Below are 24,741 nucleotides of genomic sequence, written 5' to 3' on the forward strand. Positions count from 1 at the left end.
CAGAACCGAGAGGTTCTACACGAACACAACGTGATCATTACGGTAGAGCTAACGACGATATTTCTGGGCTTAAAGATTTTAATAGTAACATGCAGAGATCTTCTGCATATCAACCAACATGTTTGGAAGTTACTGTCAGTAATCTGGTTAATCAAGATCAATTATGGCGTCTATTTGATATTATCCCTGGTTTGGAATCTTGTCAATTTACTAAAGAGAGTAAGTTTACGAATATAAATTTTTAATTATTGTTTATTATTAATAATGAAATAACAGCAAATATATTTATTCTTAATCAGTTTGGCTTATTTAAACTCGAACAAATTGGTGATTCAGTTATACATTTAAAAAAAATATTGAACAAATTTTGTTATAAAGGTTTTCTATTTGTGCCCAATAAAATAATACAAATGCTTGAATTTGAATATATTGCTTATACCATATAAATACAAACACTAAAGGAAAACTTTTTTTAATGAAATCTTAATCTATGGGTCTTATATGGTCGGTTCAGTAAACATAACTTAATTTTATTTAAGTTATTTTTGAATAATTCTTTTTTAATTTATATACTAATTTAAAGAATTTATTATATATATATATCTGATGTGAAAATAGAAAAGAAGTACATTTCACTTTATTAATTTATCGTTAATAAATTTAATACTATAATTTATAATTATAATTAGTTGATTTTACTGAATTTAAAAATTTATTTTTCTACTATCAGTTAGACCCAAATCTTTTGAAGCTAAGGTTGTGTATGAAAATGCAGAAGCAGCTGCTTATGCCAAGTAAGTGATATATTCTGAGATTTCTTCAGTTTTTATAAATATTTACTTAGGGAAAAATTGCATGGATTGGAATATCCTCTTGGAGAGCGAATTATTATTAAATTAGCCGGATTGCAATACGCATCAATGGAAACATCATTCATAGATAGTAAAAAAGCAAAAACTGAAACAGTAAATTTTTGAAAACTAAATTTTGATATCTTTTAGAGAGCGTTAATAACGAATCCATAGTTAATGTCTTGTTGCCTCCTATGCAGTCTATGGCTTCACCAAATGAACCTATGGCACAACGTTTGTTTATTGTTTTGGCTGGAGTGAGTATTAAGTTTTTGGTTATTGAAAGTCGCAAGTTTTTTTTAATATGTCTATTGTATTTTAAAGAGTGTGCCCTTATCCATACTAAAAAATGTATTCAGTTGCTGGAAAGGATTGATTAATATCTATATGCTGCCTAATAAGAACTGTGGATACGTTAAGTACGCTGACAAAGACAGCGCTCAACAAGCCATACAGGTCCTTCACGGTGCAGAAATTTGCGGAGTTAAACTTAAAGTAATGAAATATTTAATGAATATTTTATACACAAAGAGAGAGAAAATGTAATTACTAAAAAATACTTTTAGGTTTTAGAAGCTGAAGAACGCAATTATGGTGATGAGGCCCATAGAAAACGTTTACGTAGCAACTGAATGTGAGTTTGTAATATATTTTGTTGAAAAAAAATTTATGTCGGATTTTTCAAAAAGTTTATAGATAATGTAGTTATATATGTATATGTTTTATTTTATATGTAATATTTTATATTTTTGATATGTTTTCATATATATCTTTTATGCTAACATATTTGATTTTAATTGTGGGTTAATGTAAATAATTATTTTTTTACTTTCACAGACAATACCAACAAATTAACTAAAAAATAATCAATAAACTTACTAACACTGGACACATTATTATAGCAAAACGAAAAAAAAAAATTGAATTGCGAATTAGAAATATGAGAATAAGAATAGAAATATGTTAAACTTAGACAAGACCACAACTATAGTAGCCAAAGACGAAGACAACGTAACCACAAACATCAGTATAAATGAAGTTTTTTTTACAAGAACCTGAACGAACTGAAGAACGATTTAAACTTACTCAATATCGAATTTACTAAAAAACCGATTTACGGCTCAATATGAAAAGCAAATTACTTAAGACTTAATGCAATTACAGAAATGTTTTTCTATATTTCCTTTTTTTAAAAGACGTCAACATTTGTTTTCACAATTATTTATTTTATTCATATATTTATAAACTTATTCTGGAATTTACGTGTGTCTAGTATCTTTGAATTAAAAGTATTTCAAAACATAGAATTTCATCCTAGTTTTTACAAATAGACATTCATGTCTTTTTGGGATTGTATATATATGTAACTAAGTTATTATTAAATTAAAATCACTCATTTCAGTTAATGGTTAGATTAGGTTACTCTGGTTGGTCGTAAGCCATCACTAGACCTACTGGTTGTTTGCCTCTATATAGAAGTATTTGAAGATCTATTCATAAGACACAACCACTAAGCATTTTTTAAAACGTGTTCTTAGACCAGCTCTAATGGGACTTGCATCCAGATCACTAAGAACTTGTAGTTCTAGTACACACACAGGTTGTGTTATCAGAGCAATCTAATCAATAGTCATATCATCATCTTATTTTCGATTGACTATTTCATTTTTTCCTATTTGTGTGTTTTTTTTGTTATCTTTTATATAATTATAATAGTTAATTTTTACTTGTTTATAGCAAATTCATAGCAAACTACTTTTTAACTTACCATAACACATTAGTTTTGTTTTGCATTCTCAATTTTATGTGTAAAACCGAGAAAGTAGTGCTAGATCAAATGACCTTAATGCTGTACTTGTATTATATTTGTTTCATATAGATATCTTTATTGGATCTTGATTTTTTTAAATGGAAACTAGTTTGTTGTTTAATTTTAAATTGGTTGAATTTTTGCATAGGTAACTGCGTATGTATGGGCTTAGGTTTTCGCTCTTTTCCCGCAAATTTTGTCTACGTTTACTATTATGATGACATATGATCATAGTAGGCCCATCCATATTCTACATTAGTTAGAATGTGTCAACCAGGATTAAGACGAAAAAACCTAGTAACTTCAAGGGGTACGTCCAAAGGTCGATTAAACTGAGATTTGAATGTGGGGTGGGACAAGAGAATAAATTGGTGATGTCATGGAAGGTATAGCTGCAGTTTGCGCACACGTTAGAAATTGAAGTGCTTATGCGTGTCAAATAACTGTTTAGCACATGGCTATATCTTCGTTTCAACTGAGTTAGGACAGTGTTGCTGTACTAGAAAGTCGTCGCTTTTTTCGAAAATGTTAGGCGGGGCTTATCATTGTCTTGATGAGGATACTGCATCTGTGTGGATGCAGTTTATACTTGACTTCACTGTTATTAAATCCATTACAAAAGGTATCGGTATATCTATGATATGAAGAAAGAGATCGACGGATGAGGAAGGGCCCTTCCTCATCCTCATGATATGACAGCACAAAATTAATTAAATTTTTATTTAACATTAAATTATCATTGCTGAAATTATGTTATCTACAAAATAATAATAATTATCTACAATAAAAACCTCGTAGTAAAAAAGCACATATAATTTATAATTAATCAAAAAACAATTTTTGAAATGTACCCAACCGGATATTTAATATATTTAATTATGTGATGATCATAATGAAAAAAACTTAGAATTTTGTTATATGTTCTGAATAGAAATTTTGTCTAGACTATTAAGATTGTCTATTAAATGGGCCCACATCTATTTATCATTTATCATTTTTTATCTTTTATTTATATTTTCTGTTTTTTCTAATCTTTGCTATCATCAAAAGACTATTTAATACTCGTTTATGGATTCCTTTATTATTGAATTAAGTATGGTCGGTTTTTTCTATAGTAATCTCGCAGGAATTATCTACAATACCATAAAGAATTTAATTTGTCATAAGTTATTATATTTTTCTTATAAAAATTGTTTAAAAACACACCACCTTTTGAAATATATTTGCTATTTTTGATTAGTTTATTAATATAGCAATTTTAATACTACTTTTTTGGAATTTAAATATTTAGAATTATATTAGTAGAATGTAGTAAATTTCTTTTACGAAGTCTATAGACATGCAGATTTACATACTTACATCTATCTTCTTTGGGTGGTAATGGGAGTCTACAATGCCATGTCATCAGTTTAGCGTAGATTTTAATATCCTTTCTACTGAACTTTGTTAATTGATTTCGCCTCGATGATAGAAGAAAAAATAAATAAACATTCCATGGCAATCCTTTATATAGCTAAGGATATATAGTCATAATCTTCAAATAGTAATCTTGAACAACGTTTGAGTGCACATTATTTTTATGTGATAAAATTATTTCTTATTTATAAGGCAATAATATGAATAACTATCATACATATTTAATAATTTGAATGAATAATAGTTTTAACCAGTAGCGAGGCGTCAGCTTTTTGACAAGGTGTTCACTATTTGATCAAAACAGGATTCGAACTATAACGTATTCCCCCTACTCCTGAGTTTTGTCCTTTCTACAAGCAAATAACATACAAGACCAACAAAACAATTTATTTAAATGTTTGCAGCTGTAGGAAAACGGCGACTTACCACATATTTCGAAATTTTTACATCAGGTACCAAATTCTTCATATTTGGAGTTGGTCTATTCATTTTATGAATTAAAACCTTTTTTCAGAAGATCATTTAAAAAAAGATATTTGAATCAAATCTTTAATCACACATTTATCCATTTCTAATTATTATTTTTCACTTCAAATTTCTTTAATTTTTTTTCTTTACTTTTATCATTTGCTAATATAAAATTGCAATAATGACTTTGTTTTTGGTTTATTTCCAACCTCTACATAAGAGTAAGAAACTCTCATGCATTACTATGCACGGTTCAATTTTTTTACTGAACCATTTGCCCATATAAAACGGCAATCGTGATTTTGATTGTATTTGCACGCTTTGTATGAACTTGGGGTTCAATTTCGTCGACTGAACCTCTAGTCAAATGTAAAGCGATTTTCGCTGTCATTTTTTTCTCTTTTGTATTTACTTTGCATAACATTGGAGGTTCACATTTTTATTGAACCGCTCGCACGCATTAATTTAAGAGTTATGATTATTTTAGGTACATATTTGCGGGGCTTGTTTTCTCTTTTATTTTTATATTTGTTTATATGTTTTGTGTTGTGTATTCAATATTGAACATAGTCCCAATGTGAATGTTATTTAATTTGCATGCTTTGTAAGCAACGCGGTGCAGTTTTTATTCTGAACCTTAGTATATTTTAAGAGGAATGTGTTTTCTCTTTTATTAATTATAAGTAATGTATGTGTGATTTTGTTTGTATGTTAATCTGTTTGGAAAAGCTATTATAAAAAATTTTAAGTAGCAAAATAGCGAGATTATTTACCTAATAAAAAAATATCTAAAAAGGAAGCTTTGTTAAGGTGTTCAGTGAACACTCTGAACCATTCGACGCCTCGCCTCTGGTTTTAACAAAACCATATTTTTTAAGAAAATTGTATTCGTATTTCTTTATGTTTTTATCCATTTTATATGCAAAGATTTATCGATGTTTGTGAATAGTATTGCGGCTTAAAACGTGAATAGTGCTTATGGTCCTGATACTATATCAGTCAATCATGCGCAATTTTGGTTAGGTCGATTCTGTTGCGGTAATTTCGATGCCAAAGATGCACCACGCACTGGATTAACCAATTGCCGAAAATGTCAATAAAATCATCGAAATTGTCGAGTGTGATCGTCATGTAAACTCTGTTTCGATTACCTAAAAGCTAAAGATCACAATAGCACAAAAAACTGTTTGGAATGATTTGAATAAGGTTGGATGTATGGGTGCCTGAGTTAACGCAAAGAAACCTTATGGACCAAATGAGGTCACCATGAGGTTACATACGTTGAAACTTGAAAATATTTCAGAATTGTAATTCTATTTACAAAATAGAATAATTAGTTTTTATCGATTATTGAATTATATATTTTAGTTTTCAGTTTAAATTAATAGGTCTGTTCCACGAGCTACTAGTAGTAACTCTGAAGAAAACTGCGTATACACAAAATTTTCGAGTAAATGAGAGCAAATGACAGAGCATAACATCCCTGTCGTAATGCGAAAATGCTACACAGATTTAAAATGTAGGAGATTTTATTTCAAGTACAACTACTACAATTACTGAATTTTTTCATCCCATTTTTAATAGTTCAGTATATAGGGTAACGCTATCAGATCCGATAGAATACCAGGGTAATTTACGATATTAAATTGTAAAATAAGTTGACATTTCGAATCAAGTGCTAATAACGTTAAAACACAGTGAGTAATAAATCAGTTTTTCTGCAAAAGTAAGTGAACATTTCCTAAAAAAAGCTTTGGACCATAATTTCCGAATCCATTTAAGTTCAAGAAAGTATAATGTATCGAATTAAAGAATATTTAATAGACTAAGAATTGGACTTATTGGCTGAATGTTTTTTTAAGTAGACATATCCGACACCGTGTATGTCGATGAATATCGAAAATAGACTTCCAACCCCATATGATTTTTATGATCTTAAGCAAAGTAATCAGAGCCGGTATTTACAAGAGGTATGCATTGCACATTATATAAATATCTCTCATGATTGTGTAATATCTTGTATCTTTTGTAATATTGACAAAAATTATATATCGTGAAAATATATATGATATAACCAAAGATATAAGCATAAAAAATAGAATAGCAGTGCTTATCTATTTTAATAATTGTCATTATTATTATGTTGAGGCTAATTGATTCAGTGCATTTGAGCACTGTTACTCTCTATTAACTGTGAGGTTTTTTTATAACAGAGATCATCTGCATATCAACCAACATGTTTGGAAATTACTGTCAGTAATCTGGTTAATCAAGATCAATTATGGCGTCTATTTGATATTATCCCTGGTGTGGTATTTTGTCAATTTATTAAAGTTGGTAAGTTTAATAGAATTTATTTGTAAAAATAATTGATGCAATTTCTTTATGATGAAATAACATAAAATATGTTTATAATTCAACGCGAATTATTTAAGTGAGACTAGTTAATCCCACTTAACCAACAATATTTGGTTATTCAGATATAAGTTTAAAAAATATATATACTTTTAAGCTATTATATTTGTACCAAATAATTAATTACATAGGTTACATATAAGTGTAAGCTCTGAAAGTAAACTTTTATAATAAATATGTGGGAATTTAAATATAGCAAACAAAACTCAATATTATTTGAGTTATTATTAACCGATTTTTTTTTAATTATTCTTATTTAATCAATAATTTACACATACATTTGATCTGGGAAATAGCAAAAAGAAGTACATATCACTTTATTAATTTATCGTTAATAAATTTAATACTATAATTTATAATTATAATTAGTTAATTTTACTGAATTTAAAAATTTATTTTTCTACTATCAGTTGGGCCCAAAACTTTTGAAGCTAAGGTTGTGTATGAAAATGCAGAAGCAGCTGCTTATGCCAAGTAAGTGATATATTTTGAGATTTTTTCAGTTTTTATAAATATTACTTAGGGAAAAATTGCATGGATTGGAATATCCTCTAGGAGAGCGAATTATTATTAAACTAGCCGGAATGCAATACGCATCAATGGAAACATCATTCATAGATAGTAAAAAAGCAAAAACTGAAACAGTAAATTTTTGAAAACTAAATTTTGATATCTTTTAGAGAGCGTTAATAACGAATCCATGTTGCCTCCTATGCAGTCTATGGCTTCACCAAATGAACCTATGGCACAACGTTTGTTTATTGTTTTGGCTGGAGTGAGTATTAAGTTTTTGGTTATTGAAAGTCGCAAGTTTTTTTTAATATGTTTATTGTATTTTAAAGAGTGTGCCTGTATCCATACTAAAAAATGTATTCAGCTGCTGGAAAGGATTGATTAATATCTATATGCTGCCTAATAAGAACTGTGGATACGTTAAGTACGCTGACAAGGACAGCGCTCAACAAGCCATACAGGTCCTTCACGGTGCAGAAATTTGCGGAGTTAAACTTAAAGTAATGAAATATTTAATGAATAATTTATACACAGAGAGAGAGAAAATGTGATTACTAAAAAATACTTTTAGGTTTTAGAAGCTGAAGAACGCAACTATGGTGATGAGGCCCATAGAAAACGTTTACGTAGCAACTGAATGTAAGTTTATAAAATATATAATATTATATTTATATTTTGTTAAAAATATAATTTAAGTCACATCTTTCATCTTTAAATGTTTTATTTTATTTTTAATATTTCATATTTTTGATATGTTTTTATATATATCTTTTATACTTTCATATGCTTAGCATTTTTGATTTTAATTGTGGGTTAATGTAAATAATTGTTTTTTTTCACAGACAAAATAACAAAAATAATTAACAACAAACTTACTAAACTAACTAATCGACAAACATTAAATTACGGACCCTAAAACTCAAATGTGTTATATTTATAATATGTTATACTAAGACAAGAGACCGCAACTACAGTAAGTGAAGACGGACAACGTTACCACAAATATCAATTTAAATGAACTTTTTTTACAGAAACCAGAATTTACTAAATAATGATTTATAATACAATATATGAAAACAAATTACTTAGAACTTGCTGCATTTTACAAAATTATTTTTTAAATTCCACTTAATTTGTTTGTGGTTCTTTTCTTTTGTCAATAAAAGTAATTAAAATATACAATTATTTAATTTATATCCTTATTAAAAAGTTTTAAGCCTCATAATCACATTATTCGGTTATTTTATTCTGTACATATATAATTTATTCAAAAATTATGGTTTTAGTTTTGTTTGATTTTTTGCATATTATTATGTGTTAATTATTTCAGTAGTAATTATTTCGTCAGTATTTACCACTAAATATTAATAAATTAGTTATTGCAGCGGTATTACGTGTCAAGTTATTGTTTTCTCTATGCACTGGAACCCTATAACGGCTACATTGACAGGGAAAATGAAGAATAATGTAGAAACTAGTAGTGCCAAAAATGTAACTATCCGTTACTTTGTATTCGTTACTCAAGAAATACCTGTATTCGTTACTTTTACTCATTTTACCAATGAGTAATATTTATTATAACTACTCTTTCAAGTACTTAGTAACGATTACTTTTAAGCAATTGTTTTTGCGATATAATAATAACTACTTTATTTTGAACAAAATTTTTCTTCGCTATCAAATTCATTAAATATGTTTAAAAAAATAATATAAAAAAGTGAAATTTGGATTCATTTGAACCAGTAGGACGTGAAAAGCTAAATGCAAAATATGCGGATCAAACAATTCAATAAAATAATTCTAATGTATTAAATCTACAATTTATTATAATAAATATATATGCTTTTAAAAATTTCTTTTATTGCCGAAAAAAAGCATTTAAACTTCAGTAACGACTGCACAGTAACGAAAGCGCAGTAACGAAAGCGCAGTAACGAAAACGCAGTAACGAAAGCGCAGTAACGAAAGCGCAGTAACGAATACTGAGTAACGAATACATACTCGAAAAGTAACGGGTAGTTACAATACGCAAAAGTAACGAAGTTTGGCACCACTAGTAGAAACCTTGGATTTTGATGATGCTATGGAAATGGTTCAAAATTCGAACTAAGCATCCGTCCTAAAGGTACCAAAATGAATTATTATTGGTGAAGAATAGTTACTATCACAATTATTCTAATTATAAGAAGAATATTAAGGCTACTCATCTAACTAAGCATATAAATTTATCAAATGTATAAGTTTATGCGTTTACGTACACGGTTAAATAAACGTACTTATACTGCTTTTCCACTGCTTACTTAGTAAGTTACTGAGTAACTTTGAGCTTTTGTCGTTTACATTAGCTCAAGTTACTTAAGGCATGGGAAAGGGATTTTATGTGTCAAAAATTAGTGAAATATTTGTGTAAATTTATCAATCTGCTGTATGATAGCACTATTTATATCAGAAATAATTATGACAGAACAAAATGTAATGCTTAGCAGCGCAACTTTTTCAACCAAATGTTTAGCCAATATCTTTGCAATATTAAATATTTGTGTAAACTTTAAAATTATAAAATAAAATGCCGAAATTAAGCGAAAAAATAAATAAATAACTTGCTTGTGTTGGTATGCGACTCTGTATTGACAACAGATAAATTTGTTTGGCAAAATTTTTGTGTAAATTTATCAAATTTGTGTAAATTATTTTTCCTACAAGATTTAACACAACTGATGAAGTAGATGAATTTATACGTTTATAAGATTTATTAGGTATTTATCAGTTTAGACGAGTACCCTTATTATATATTCTTATATTATATTATATTTTATTATATTCTTATATTATATATTATATTATATTATATTTATATTATATTATATTTATAATATATTATATTAATTATATTATATTATATTATATATATATTTATTTATTTATATTATAGTATATTATATTATATTATATTATATATATTATTTATATTATTTATTAGTTATTAATATATTATGTATATTATAATTATATTATTATATTATATTATATTATATTATATTATATTATATTATATTATATTATATTATATTATATTATATTATATTCTTATATCATATTATATTATATTCTTATATTACATTATACTCTTAATTATAAGAATATTATTAAAAAATATTGCAGAGAGAATTATACAAGTCATTGAAGTCTTGTAATTACAATAATCGTCATATTTAATAAATTTAATTACAATGAAATCTTAAATTTTTTGTTTCAATTTCAGCGTTATTAACAATAAACTTAACAATAATTATTTAATTAACAATTGATAATTTATTTAATTAATTAACAATATGGTATTATATTGTGGCTGGAAAATCTAGAATTTTTTTCCTTATACTATGTTCAGACAGCCAAATTTCCTTAATTTCGTAAAAATGAAATTTAATTAATTTCGAAGTGTTCATACTACCCCAAATTAAAGAAATCAAATGTTTTTTGCTTATAAATCGATTGTTAAAAATTACAAATTTTCGCCTCAAATGAGCCAATTTATTGATATAATGAGCAAAACTGCCTAAATGAGATGACGTGAATGTGTTATTATTATTTGCAAATAAGTTTACTTAATAAATTAAACTTACTAAGCAAGCTGTAGAAACGCAAATGACTTTGAAAAACAATGAATACTAAAAAAACCAAAAAAATCTAGAGCAACTTAATTATGGAAAATTTTTAGAAATACACACACTGCAATTATGAAGTAATTGCAAACCTAAATGAGGTAATTAGGTGAGGACATGGTCAAATGTTAGGCAACGCAACAAACTAGGTAAAAATCAGTTTGTGAAGAAGAGTCTGATTTTTTAGATCTGAAGTTGAGTAAACCTAAATAGGACAAGTTATGAACAATAAAAAATAAATTGTGTTAATAAAGTTAATCGCATTTAATAGAAATGCATAACCAATATAACGTATATCCAATAATATAAACGTATATCCAATAAAATCTGTGTACAACACACAAATTTTGATATGTGATATAGAAACAACATAAATAAATTTTTTCAATTAAAATTTTTACATATATTTATTCTTTGAATTTTTAAGTTCAAATAGCAAAAGACAAAAATTGTATTCGTATGTTCATTCTTGAGATAACGGGATAAAAGTGTCCCCGTATGTAAATGTAGGCATATGATGTTAAATGTAGAAGACATTGAAGGCAGACAGCATGTACACCTAGGAACAACTTAAAATAATTGGGAGTCGGTAATTTCAACAGTAAGAAAAGCAACATAAAATAACGTACAACAATCATTTTAGAAGTTTCAAAAAATACAAAATTATATTTTGTTTATTTTTGCTTTCTTTGCAATCGCCGGTCATTAACAACGCAACTGTCAATTTTTATAACAAATCACAGTAGTTGTATTCACAATAGGTTCCTATAGGCGTAAATTGTAAAAACATTAAGCGGTGTCACTAATGAGATTTACACTACATTTTGTTTTGTTTTGTTACGATTTATGAGAATGTGGTTTGAATCCGACACGGTATATTACAATATTGTGGTTAATTGCAATTATACTGCAGTATGTGTCGAAGGGGTGATTAAATAGTAATTATTGTCTAAGAGTAAACTCTATGCAATGGATTGTTGTTACCACGATTATAAAGCGAGATTACAGGAGAAATATAAACAATGTATGTACCTTATTATAATATATTAAAAGCAACTTTTTACAATTATATGCATATTGGTGATTTCATGTACAAGAAATCGCAAATTGCAATTAAATTTTTATAATATTGTGGTTTATTTATATTAATTTATATATTATTAATAGGAATTCCGGCACCATGATTAAATTAGCATTTTTATGTCATGTTCCTTGATTATAATAGGAATTTATTTGGTAATTTCGAAATGGTGTTTTTGAAACTTGCTTTCGATAAATAGATTCGAAATTGCATATTGAAAAGAAAACAATACCAACTAGATCGGCAGTTCACTCGTGCCACGTAAATATTTTACTTGTACGACTGCACTAATTTATCGATAAAACTTCATCTCTATTGCCGGTGTACATACTTTTCGCAATTTGTTTCCCTTGAGCATTTCTACAAAAATAATTGCCATATATGCGGCATTATATGTTATAAAGTATAATTTAATACGTATAATATTTGGATTAAATACAACTTAAGGCAATATGTCGGATTACAGATCGCAATCTCGTGATGGAGGCCGTGGTGTTGGTAAAGATTATTCGAATGACGATGATCCTCCAATGTCAAGACTATTCATAATATGTAATAAATCGCACAATGAGGACGATTTCCGTGAGGCATTTTCCCAATTTGGAGAAATTGAAGATATTTGGATTGTTAAAAATAAACATACGCATGAAAATAAAGGCATTGCTTATATTAAATTTGCGAAAACATCAGATGCAGCTAAAGCCCAAGAGGAAATGAATGGAAAAACAATTGGAAATATTGATCGAACACTTAAAGTTTTAGTTGCAGCGAAGTGAGTAAACGTTAATCAATTTTAAACAATTAAAAACAATATTTAAAATTCACTGTTTCTACTGTTTTTATAAATTTCCGCAGTCGCAACCAAGGTTCGAATAAATCTGATAATGAGCATGAGAAATACGTACGTTTGTTTATTGTATGCTCAAAGCAAGCAACTGAGGAGGAATTGCGTGAAGAATTCAGTAAATATGGTGATGTTGAACGAATTACCATTGTGAAAGACAAACCAACTGGAAACCCCAAAGGTTTTGGTTATGTGCGATACTCAAAGTAAGAATTATTTTGTTAATTTGTTGTGGATATGCTAATTGGATAATAATTTGTAATATTTCTATTTGCTTATCATAGGTTTTATCACGCTGCTCTAGCTTTTGAAAATTGTTCACCCAAATACAAAGCAGTTTTTGCAGAACCAAAAGGTTCACCACGCACACAACGGGACAACCATGGTAGATCAAATGATGACAATTCAGGGTTTACCAGTAATAGTAGAAATAATAATAATTTTAATAATGGCAGTAATTACAACAATGATTGGAAATTTAATTGTTCGAGTAATAATGAAATGTCACAATTTCTTCGTATGCAGAGCTTACCTGCATCTCAACCAACATGTTTGGAGGTTATTGCCAGCAATCTTGTTAATCAGGATCAATTATGGCGTTTATTTGATATAATACCTGGTTTGGATTATTGTCGAATTACTAGGGAATGTAAGTGTTATGAAGATTTTGCATATAATTAACTTATACGCCATTAAAGCATAATATAAAGTTTAAAATATTTTTATTATGTAGTCAAGAGATCTTGTTAGACTTTACCAATTCTGTAGCTGTGTTAAACTAAACGAGTTTTACAGTTCATGAGCTAAATTGATGGATTGTTTAACTAATCACATCGCTTAACTAATTTTCTATAGTTTCAATGACAAATGTAAAATCAGAGGTGTGAGAGATATGGATAGTATGAGTATTTTTTTTTTAATTAATATCTAATGCACGTTTAAATTACAGTCTCTCGCTATAGTATTTTACGACTCTCAGCGTAGTCCAATTATATGGAATACAACGACTATAGTCGAATCGTGCGCGATACTAAAGTAATTTATTTTTTTATTTACTCAACTTCAGTTTTGATGTTGTTACCCACTGCACTCAGCTACTCTAGTTTGTTTAATCGTGTGTTGGGTATAAGGCCTTATTTAGGAATCGATGACTTATGCGATTCTTAATGCAAATAGTTTTAATGCAAAGTTAAAGTTAAATTTTAAATTAAATTTTGTTATAATGGAATAATTACTTTTAATATTTAATTTAAACTGAATGTAATTATTTTATATGTGTAACAGATAATCTTTCTTTTATATTTAAATAAACTATTCATATATTATGTTTTTATCATTAAAATCAACAAAAAAAAAAACGATCCAAGAATACTTAACTTGTGATATGTAAACTTTACAATATAAATTGTATTGTATAAATTGTATAAATTACAAAATAAAACTAAATTTTTTATTTAATCATAGTATTATAAAACACACTAAATTCAAAAATATATTTTTCTGCTAGATGGCCCTAGAACAAACGAGGTTACGGTTGCCTACGATAATCCAGAAGCAGCTGCTTATGCCAAGTAAGCGATAAACTGTAATATTTCTATAGTTTTTAAAAATATTTATTCAGGAATAAATTGCATGGATTAGAATTTCCGATTGGCGAGCGAATTATTGTCAAATTAGCTGGAATGAATAACACACGTATGGATTCGTCGTTAATAGACCGTAAAAATGTCCGTAAAAGTTCAATTTATAAAAAATATAATTTAATATTTTTTAGGAAGTGCAAATAACGATTCTATAGTCAATGTATCATTGCCTCCTATGCAACCCATGGCCTCACCGGATGAACCTGTGGCGCAACGTTTATTTATCGTTTTGGCAGGAGTAAGCATATACATTTAAGTTTCTGGAATTTTGAGTTTTTAAATATGTTTATTTTACAGAACGTACCTCTATCAATACTCAAAAATGTATTTAGTTGTTGGAAAGGATTGATTGATGTCTATTTGTTGCGTAATAAGAACTGTGGATACGTTAAGTATGCTGAAAAGGACAGTGCACAAAAAGCTATACAAGTCCTTCACGGTGCAGAAATTTGCGGAACAAAACTTAAAGTAAGGAAATATTTTAAAATATAGTATTATGTTTACAGAAAAACTAAATACTTTCTAAATAAATACTTTCAGGTTATGGAAGCTGAAGAGCGCAACGTTGGAGACGGCAACAGTAGAAAGCGTTTACATAGCAATTGAATGTAAGTAAATATTTGAAATAAAATTAAAATTATGAAATGTTTTGTGGATACTGTAGTGTAGTGTTTCATACCTAATAACAAAATTTAAATGGACTTGAACAGTTACGACTGAAATATTCTTAACCTTTTAAACTTGCATATGCTAAACACGTTCAACTTTAATTGCAGTTTTTTTTCTATTTTCACAGACAATACCTACAAATTTAATACGAAATTAATAGTAAAGAGACTTACTGAGCACACTTAATCGCACTTCAAATATTGATAAAATCAATGTAAAAATCTGACGAACCCTTAAGGTAAAATATGCTACATATGGACAAGACTAAAACCAAAACGAAATAAACGGAGACGACGGAATCGAAAATATCAATTGAAATCAACTTTTTTCTACAAGAAAGGAACAAAGTAGAGAACGATTTGAGCTAACTTAGTATGGAATTTACTGAAATAATGATTTACAACTCAACAAACACTGAATGAAAGAACAAACTACTTACTTAAGACTTTTACTTTTAATACTTAATTCATTTCATAAATAATTATGTCTGTATTTAAAGATTCATTTTGGGATTTGCATGTGGTTCGTTTTTTTACCCCTTAAAAGTACTTCATAATACTCAGATATTTATTTTATTTACTTTTTTAAGTTTTGACTTTTTAAGTTTTGAAACACCACATTATTAAATAAACATGCAGATATATTAAACCATTATGAGATATAGTTTGCAGTCTATGTATAAAAATTTATAAAACATTTCAGCATGTGCTAAATCGGATCTTTTCCTGTATATGTCGAAATAATAATAAGCTTGATTTGAGAAGATTAAAGAAATATTGAATTTTAATGTCATGGAAATCATAGTATATTTTTCATTTTGTGTTAGGTCACTTATCAAAATAATACATAAACAAATGCCTATCGGTTTTGAAAAGTTTTATATATATTTTTCCCTTTGAAGTAGTAATGACAGAGTCAACTTAATTTTTCTATTATTAACAAAAATTTTGAGTCGAAGATTGAATGGCGATCAGTATATTAAAAGCTTTCATTTTTCTTATTTTAAACAATTTTTTAGGACATATCTTGAAATTTGTTAGAATCCCTTGCCAAACTGTAGAAGCAAACATTTACAAGCAGTAGAAAAAAAAAAGATTAAGCAAAATCCATTTTTTTTCAGGAACGCTGGGGAATTTAAGTAACAATTTTAAAAATATTTATCTACTTATTCGTAGCAAGTTTACTTAAGGCACAAAATTAATATCTCTTATAAATTTTTTTTAAACATAATTTTTGAATTTTAACTCCTTATTGCTAGAGACGCAGACGTCTAGGAAAAAAACGAGCTACAGATTTGAGCTCAGCATCCTTAAATTAATCTCACCTTAATAAAAATCAAAAAAGGGGAATTTTATGGCGTACAGTGTACTGATGATCGATATAAGTTTTTTGATATAAGTTTTTTCTTTTTATCTACAAATAGGTGTTCGTATTTTCTTACTGTGTTTCTATAGATCGCTGTCTGTTGAACTCAATCATACGATCTAACTAACCTTTCGTACTTTTTAACTGCTATCCAAATAATTGCTGTCTGCAGGACTAAGTCATTATTTTCTTTTTTTTATATAAAACTTAGCGTTCGTTTTTTTTTTTACTGCTTTCAATTAACCGCTATCTATAGGACTCAGCGATTATGTTCTGAACGATGTGTTCACATTCTTATGGCAATGTGCACATTTCTCAAAGTTCTGTGACATTTGACTTTGTTGTCATATTCATTAAATTATCTTTGATCTTTACCTTTCTGTAGATGGTCAACCGGAGTGAACTTAACAGTAATATATATACTATTTTGTGAAAATTAATATAGGCTATTTTACAAGTAGCTAATGGCTAGAGTTGTAAGATTGAATTATTTAAGGCAATAAAAAATATTACCAGGAAATGTAGTCAGTCATGACAGGTTGAAAGCTAGTTGATTGCAGTGGTAGGTCATTAGATAAGTTATCTAATGACCATGTATCTCAATTAGCGATTTTTCGCTGTTTTGTTACCACATTCCTCGCAAGAACCCCTAATGACTAAGTGCAACCCGTACAATTTAGATAATTTTATTTAGGTGTCTCGTCTTCACCGATGAACACTCTGATAAACTGTCAAAGAAGTATCTTCCTAAAAACCTATTTGTTCTAGACGCCAAAGCCGGGCATTCATAGAGAAAATGTATAATGGTTTCTTTTTCCTACCTGTGTCCATAACTTCTGCGGTGATGATTATGATGAATGCGCAGTTTCTCTGCGTGGGCTGGTTATTGTTGTTGATCTGAATAAAGTGATTGTTTATCACAAAATAAAAAAATCTATATTATTTTTGTAATTATTCTTATTATTAATCCTGATTGCTTCAAATGAACGATTTAGTTCTATCTACAACCCATTCCTGTGTTTGTTTATGTTCGCGCCACAAAACAACATTAGATAGAACTATACCCAAAACTGATTATAAAGACGCAAGGATGGTTAGATTTAAAAGCAATCTTTTGATGGAATCAGTGTATTCAAAGCATTTTATCACTCTATATATGATTAAATACTGAATGCAGTAAATTAATATGAGTTGAAGAGACGGCTTTGCGTTTTTTTCGCTGTGATGCTTTTATAACCAACTGTTGAATATATCTTAAGGTCGAAAGATTATACGACTTATCGTTAGCATTTAAGCTTGAGAAGTTATAGATTCTGCTTCTGGAGCAGACATTATGCAGCATAATGTAGGTATAATATTTAGTGATGGTTACATACATATGTAAATTTATATTTTTGTACTCTTAAGTGCTGTTTTCGGTGTTTGAATTTTTGCTGTCAATAACTGTCTGGTTGTTCTTAAAGAACGCGATTATCACCTTCTACTTTTGGTTTTGCCAAAATTTTATAATCTTTGCTAGTTATTTTTTTTTTTCTTATCTTATTTATACGCTTATCATTATAAATTGCCCATTCCATTAGTTGTCATTAATGAAAAATGAGTTCTGCTTTTATCTAATAAATTATTTTAAATAAATATACATACATATGTATCTTGGATAATGTATGGTTACAATTAATTCTAATACTACGTTTACGTTTTCCATTTAATAAGTTTAAATGAAGCGCCAACTCTGGTTAATTTTTCATTACGCTAAGAAATTTATTTGCAAGTCTTTTTTGGCTGAATGAAACATTCATAGCTAATTTTATTTAAATTTTTTTTAAATTTTAATTTTACCATAAATCTAAAATTTATCAATGTTTATGTTTACATTGTTTACAAACATTCGTCAATAACAACAAAAGTAATTTTTTGTTTTTTTTTTGTTTTAATGTCAAATCACAGTAGTGTTGTTTATAATATTCACAATAGTTCAAATAATCACAAATGGTTTCATTAGAGCATGTTTATAATTCCAGTAACAGGAATTATATTTTTATTTAAAGTTTGATTTTGTAATGATTTTGATTTTTTAATTTGATTTTGTGATAAAGGTGATATTCTTGTCACTTATCAGATTTATAATTTGGTGATGTGATGAATATTTGTTTGTAATTATTGATTATAAGTTGAATTTGTATAAATTAGTGTCCAACCCTCCAGTTATCTGCTAACAGAAGTTTTATCACTTTTATCGTTCTATAGCCAATTACATGGTTATTGACCCATGCCCACGGTGTACCTATTGTATAATAACAATACTCAGACACGGTAAAGGCTGTTCATCGAAAAAACAATAGAAACAAAGAGTTATGTATTTGGCCTTATAGCCTATACTCATTCTGATGACATAACTTACTCCCATCCGCACACTGATAACTAAATGGAATAACTAAATGGAAATACAAAAATAAAAAACAAAAGGAACATAACTAAAAATACAGTTAAGTTTTCGTACGTCTGCGTTCTTTAGCGAGGGCTACAATATAATATATTGTATAGATAGATATAGTATAGATAGATAGATAGAGTATAGAGTCATTTGTCCAGTTCTCTATAAATACATTTTTTAGACAAATTAGAAAAAACAATAATGCTTATAGGTATCTTCTCGTGACTTTCGATATAACACTTCATAAATAATCCATTTATAAAAGAATAGAATAATATGATATTTAAGAATAAAACGGATAAAACTGTCAAATATTGAAATTTTCTGTTTAACATATTTTTTTAACAAGTTTCTTGTTAGGTTTACATACAACATATATTTACATATATAAGTAACCACTACTCATGTTTATATTTTTATAGACTTCACTTTTGCGAATGCACCAATTTATCGATAAAAACTCATCTCTGTTGCCGGTGTACATAATTTTCGCCATTTTATTCCTGCAATTTTTCTACAGATGTGTTATTGCTCAATATTCTGATTAGTAAATTATAAAGCATAATTATAAGTACAATAACTGGATTACACAGAACTTAGGCAATATGTCGGATTACAGATCGCAATCTCGTGATGGAGGCCGTGGTGTTGGTAAAGATTACTCGAATGACGATGATCCTCCAATGTCAAGACTATTCATAATATGTAATAAATCGCACAATGAGGACGATTTCCGTGAGGCATTTTCCCAATTTGGAGAAATTGAAGATATTTGGATTGTTAAAAATAAACATACGCATGAAAATAAAGGCATTGCTTATATTAAATTTGCGAAAACATCAGATGCAGCTAAAGCCCAAGAGGAAATGAATGGAAAAACAATTGGAAATATTGATCGAACACTTAAAGTTTTAGTTGCAGCGAAGTGAGTAAACGTTAATCAATTTTAAACAATTAAAAACAATATTTAAAATTCAATACTGTTTTTATAAATTTCCGCAGTCGCAACCAAGGTTCGAATAAATCTGATAATGAGCATGAGAAATACGTACGTTTGTTTATTGTATGCTCAAAGCAAGCAACTGAGGAGGAATTGCGTGAAGAATTCAGTAAATATGGTGATGTTGAACGAATTACCATTGTGAAAGACAAACCAACTGGAAACCCCAAAGGTTTTGGTTATGTGCGATACTCAAAGTAAGAATTATTTTGTTAATTTGCTGTGGATAGTAATTTATAATATTTCTATTTGCTTATCATAGGTTTTATCACGCTGCTCTAGCTTTTGAAAATTGTTCACCCAAATACAAAGCAGTTTTTGCAGAGCCAAAAGGTTCACCACGCACACAACGTGATAACCATGGTAGATCAAATGATGACAATTCAGGGTTTACCAGTAATAATAGAAATAATAGCAACTTCAATAGTGGCAGTAATGGCAATTACAATAACGATTGGAATTTTAATTGTTCGAGTAATAATGAAATGACACAGTTTCTTCGTATGCAGAGCTCTCCTGCATCTCAACCAACATGTTTGGAGGTTATTGTCAGCAATCTTGTTAATCAGGATCAATTATGGCGTTTGTTTGATGTAATACCTGGTTTGGATTATTGTCAAATTACTAGAGAATGTAAGTATTACGACGATTTTGTGTTTAATTAACTCATATTTGATTCATTTACTCCTAAGATAAAGATAGTTATATTTCTTTTGTTAAGATATTTATTAGTGTTGAAAGACATCAGTTTAGAAGATACAAATTATGCACTTAAGCAGGTGAGGGTTACGACAGGTAAATATGTATTAAAGCAATAGTTTTCATATAAACTATAGCAGTAACATTTTTAAAATAAAATCTAAAATTTATTTATGTGATATATATTACGTGATTATATTTGTCTAGTTTCTAGAAGTAAATTTTCTTCTCTAAGTTAGCAGAATAGGAGATATTATGAAAATATAATATTTCTACTAAAAATGATTATATTGGTTTAGGCTTTTGATGTCTAACTTATAATTTAAGCGATAAGAGACAATTTATTGAGAAATTATATTATCACTTGATTAAACCCTTTACATTTTGAAAAATGTAAAATGTTTTCACTAAATTCGAATTGAGTTTTTGTCGAATTATGTTCATTATCAACTATTGTTGTGGTTTATACGAATTACAATCTACAAAATGTGGTATGGGGTCATATTTGGTGTGAAATTTGAATGATTAAAGTAAACTAGAAGAATTGTGTGCGTGAGAAATAATCGCGCAACCTTAAAAGAAATGGGTTACAAGTCATTCTGCCACCACTTGGCACTATTACTATTTAGGATGTGAGAATCGATCCATATCCTTATATTTTAAATATGACTCTCTGGGAGTTTTTTTTTAAAGCCTGATAAGAGGATAAGAGGAGCTAGGTTTTTGTTGTCCAAAAGTTTGATGATTTCTGTTGGTATTTCATCTGAACCAACTGCTTTTTGTTTTTAGAAGATTTGATGGCTTTTTCGATCTCATCTGTGGTTATTAAAGGACCGGAATATAGTTCTTGATGGTGATCGTTAATAGTGGTGCTCTTAGTATTATCTTCAAATAACTTATTAGTAAATTACTCCCAGATATTTGACTTCTCACGGCCATCAATTACCAGTTTGCTATTGTTATCAAATAACAAGCTTGGGTTCTTTTTCTGGTGCACCCCTGATGCTAATTTGATCTTTTTGTGTAAATTGAAGTCATCGTGTAAGTTTTGTAGTCTTTGTATTTCGCTATATTCTCTTTCCAAGCAGTTGGTCTTTGCTTGTCTAATTTTAGATCTGATAGTTCTTTGGAGATCTCTATATTTGTTGTAATCTTTGTTGTTATAGGATCGTCTCTCATCCATTAGTTGTAAAATCTCTTCAGTCATCTATTTTGCTTTAGCTTTATGTTTGTTAGCTAATTCCAAATCTCCAAGTAGTTTGTGTTTTGGTGATCTATGTTTGCAAGTTTGCTGTTAATTTCTTTAGAGATATTTTGGTTGAATGTAGAATTTTGCAGTTGTTCCAAATTGTAACTTCTAGTAGACTTCCGTTTCAGAGATATTGTAATTTTGATTTTATTTTCTTTAATTAAATTTTATTTAAATAAAATATACAATTTTTTTAATTTTTTTTAGATGGACCTAGAACTAACGAGGCTATGGTTGTATATGATAATCCAGAAGCAGCTATATATGCCAAGTAAGACCTACAATTAAAGATTAAAGCAATATTTTTAAAAGTATGTATTTAGGGACAAATTGCATGGATTAGAATATCCGATTGGGGAGCGCATTATCGTCAAACTAGCCGGAATGAATAGTGCTCGTATGGATACATCGTTTTTAGACAGTAAAAATGCAAATATACTTAATTTATATGAAATGACATTATCATTTTAAATATTTTAGGACGTGTGAAAAAAGACTCTATAGCCAATGTATCGTTGCCTCCTATACAGTCCATGGCCTCACCAGATGATCCAGTGGCACAGCGTTTATTTATCGTTTTAGCTGGAGTAAGTACATATATCTTCGATTATTTAATGTACGAATCTTATATTTCGTTTTATTTTAAGAATCTTCCTCTATCAATACTCAAAAACGTATTTAGTTGTTGGAAAGGATTGATTGATGTCTACTTGCTACCTAATAAAAACTGTGGTTATGTTAAGTATGCCGAAAGGGAAAGCGCACAAAAAGCTATACAAGTTCTTAACGGTGCAGAAATCTGCGGAACTAAACTTAAAGTAATAAAATGAATAAAAATATAATATTGTATACACAGAAAAACTAAATATTATATAAATATCTTTAGGTTATGGAAGCTGAAGAACGCACTGATGGTGATGACAGTAGTAGAAAACGTTTACGTAGGAACTAAATGTAAGCTTATATTTGCACTAAAATTTGAATTAAATTTAAGTTATTAGGTTTCAGGTAAGTAAGAGACACTTTGGTAAAAATTATTATGTGTTATGTGTGTAGTTAAATGTGTGATGTTTTATTTTTAATTTCAAATTGACTTCAGAACATGCGACAGAAATTTCTTAAACTTTTTCAACTTCAACTTTTGTACTTAAGATAAACACATTCGACTATGATTACGGCTTAATGCAAATAATCTTTTTTTCTATTTTCACAGACAATACACACATTAAATAACAGTATAGAAATTATTTAATACGTTAATAGAGAAACTTACTGACCACAGGAAACAGAACTACACCAAAAACAAAATAACAAAAAGAATGCATATTCTTGAACTTCAAATACCGATAAATATTTAGAAATCTGACGGACCCTTAAAGTAAAATCTGTTATATATAGACACGACCACAAACCAAGTAAACGGAGACGACGGAGCCACGAATTCAATTCATACCAACTTTAAAAACAAGAACTACAACAACAACTGGAACAAACTAAAGAACAATTTGAGCTAAATTAGTATGGAATTTACAATATATAAAAATAACGATTTATAACCCAACAGTAAAGAAAAACGTATGCAGACTCAACTTTTACAGATTGAATGAACAAATTACTTACTCAAGACTTTTAGTACAAATTACAAAAATTTTATTGTATGTATACTATAACTTTTATTCTCTTAAAATGTTTTATTTTATAATTATTGTCTCCATTTACAAATTCATCTCTGGATCCTTTCATGTGGTTGGTTTGTTTTACCATTAAAAGTATTTATATTTTATAGTATGTATTTCAAAATATTCATATATTTAATAATTCCAATATTTAAGATGTTTAACAAATACATATATCTATGAAACAAAATAAAAAGTCTCTTAATTTTTGGAGGTATGTTATATTATAAAATCTGTATTTAAACAATCTTCATATTTTATTTACATATATCAAAAAAAAAGGTTTGCTATCAATGCTTTTGGTTTTCATTTTAATAGGTAATAACTGGGTTTTATAAAATGGATCTGGGCAGGGGTGATTTTTTTTTTTTTTTGGTTTTGAGGAGGTGGAATGCTTTATGCACCGTCAAACCGACCGTCGTCGGAATGGTGTGCCCGACTCCCTAACATTAATATGTAGTATACGGACTAAAACCCCCCCTCTTCAGCGAGGCTTATTCCCCCTTGGAACCGCTTTCGCATTACTTCGAGGAGGGTCTATTTTATGTTGACATTTGAAGCCATGCTCTCTTGATTTTCTATCTGTGTCCAGACCACCACTTTTCACCGCATTTTCTTGGTGTCCACTCTATTTATTATATTTCTTATTCTAGTTTCTAGTTCTCCTTTCTATATCTAATTTCTTCTCTGAGTTCGCTTTCATCTTCTCCACTATGTTTTCGGGACTTATATGTCCAATCTGCGCTATTATCTCTTCCCTATTTGTGAGCCATCTATTGAGCCATCTAGTAAAAGAAGGTGTGCTCTGCGTCGTCACAGTCCCCATCACCATAAATGCAGTCGGGCAAATCCATTTTTCCCATACGGTACAGGTACTTACAAAAGTATCCATGTCCGGTCAGCATCTGAGTGAGATAGTAATTTGTGTCTCCTGATTTCCGTTTGA

General features: G+C 28.6%; 3 protein-coding genes across 12 annotated transcripts in view; all 3 read left to right on the forward strand.

The window, feature by feature from the left end:
* LOC119673220 (RNA-binding protein 45-like) overlaps window positions 1–8,112 on the forward strand; it is a 9,545-nt gene extending 1,433 nt beyond the window's left edge. For 2 of the 8 annotated variants that reach the window (XM_038084460.1, XM_038084459.1), the window contains 6 exons: window positions 731–794; window positions 845–942; window positions 1,002–1,108; window positions 1,176–1,346; window positions 1,418–1,485; window positions 1,689–1,758. In XM_038084460.1, the coding sequence (XP_037940388.1) occupies window positions 731–794; window positions 845–942; window positions 1,002–1,108; window positions 1,176–1,346; window positions 1,418–1,483 (506 nt within the window). In that variant the 3' untranslated portion in view covers window positions 1,484–1,485; window positions 1,689–1,758. Of the gene's footprint in view, window positions 1–6; window positions 220–730; window positions 795–844; window positions 943–1,001; window positions 1,109–1,175; window positions 1,347–1,417; window positions 1,486–1,688; window positions 1,759–6,809; window positions 6,883–7,370; window positions 7,435–7,483; window positions 7,582–7,640; window positions 7,736–7,802; window positions 7,974–8,044 lie in introns of those variants that run through there. The other 6 variants (XR_005252025.1, XM_038084465.1, XM_038084461.1 and 3 more) reach the window with 6 other exon arrangements.
* Window positions 8,113–11,945: 3,833 nt separating this feature from the next.
* LOC119673219 (RNA-binding protein 45-like) lies at window positions 11,946–19,681 on the forward strand. 3 transcript variants are annotated; one of them, XM_038084458.1, is made up of 10 exons: window positions 11,946–12,159; window positions 12,683–12,988; window positions 13,072–13,266; window positions 13,345–13,709; window positions 14,568–14,631; window positions 14,682–14,779; window positions 14,835–14,941; window positions 15,001–15,171; window positions 15,244–15,311; window positions 15,500–15,901. In XM_038084458.1, exons 2-9 carry the CDS (start codon window positions 12,747–12,749, stop codon window positions 15,307–15,309), a joined length of 1,308 nt encoding a protein of 435 aa, XP_037940386.1. In that variant the 5' UTR covers window positions 11,946–12,159; window positions 12,683–12,746; the 3' UTR covers window positions 15,310–15,311; window positions 15,500–15,901. The 3 variants fall into 3 exon arrangements, with proteins under 3 accessions (XP_037940386.1, XP_037940385.1, XP_037940384.1); XM_038084457.1 differs by lacking the exons at window positions 11,946–12,159; window positions 15,500–15,901 and adding an exon at window positions 19,594–19,681 and having other exon boundaries at window positions 12,613–12,988; XM_038084456.1 differs by lacking the exon at window positions 11,946–12,159 and having other exon boundaries at window positions 12,613–12,988; window positions 15,500–15,902.
* LOC119673218 (RNA-binding protein 45-like) lies at window positions 19,522–23,971 on the forward strand. The gene is made up of 9 exons (XM_038084455.1): window positions 19,522–20,096; window positions 20,174–20,368; window positions 20,434–20,804; window positions 22,327–22,390; window positions 22,443–22,540; window positions 22,600–22,706; window positions 22,767–22,937; window positions 23,006–23,073; window positions 23,333–23,971. The coding sequence occupies exons 1-8, from the start codon at window positions 19,777–19,779 to the stop codon at window positions 23,069–23,071; spliced, it is 1,392 nt and encodes a 463-aa protein (XP_037940383.1). The 5' UTR covers window positions 19,522–19,776; the 3' UTR covers window positions 23,072–23,073; window positions 23,333–23,971.
* The last annotated feature ends 770 nt before the right edge of the window (window positions 23,972–24,741 follow it).

The sequence above is a fragment of the Teleopsis dalmanni genome, chromosome 1 (assembly GCF_002237135.1).
Source record: "Teleopsis dalmanni isolate 2A chromosome 1, ASM223713v2, whole genome shotgun sequence".
Lineage (NCBI taxonomy): Eukaryota > Metazoa > Arthropoda > Insecta > Diptera > Diopsidae > Teleopsis > Teleopsis dalmanni.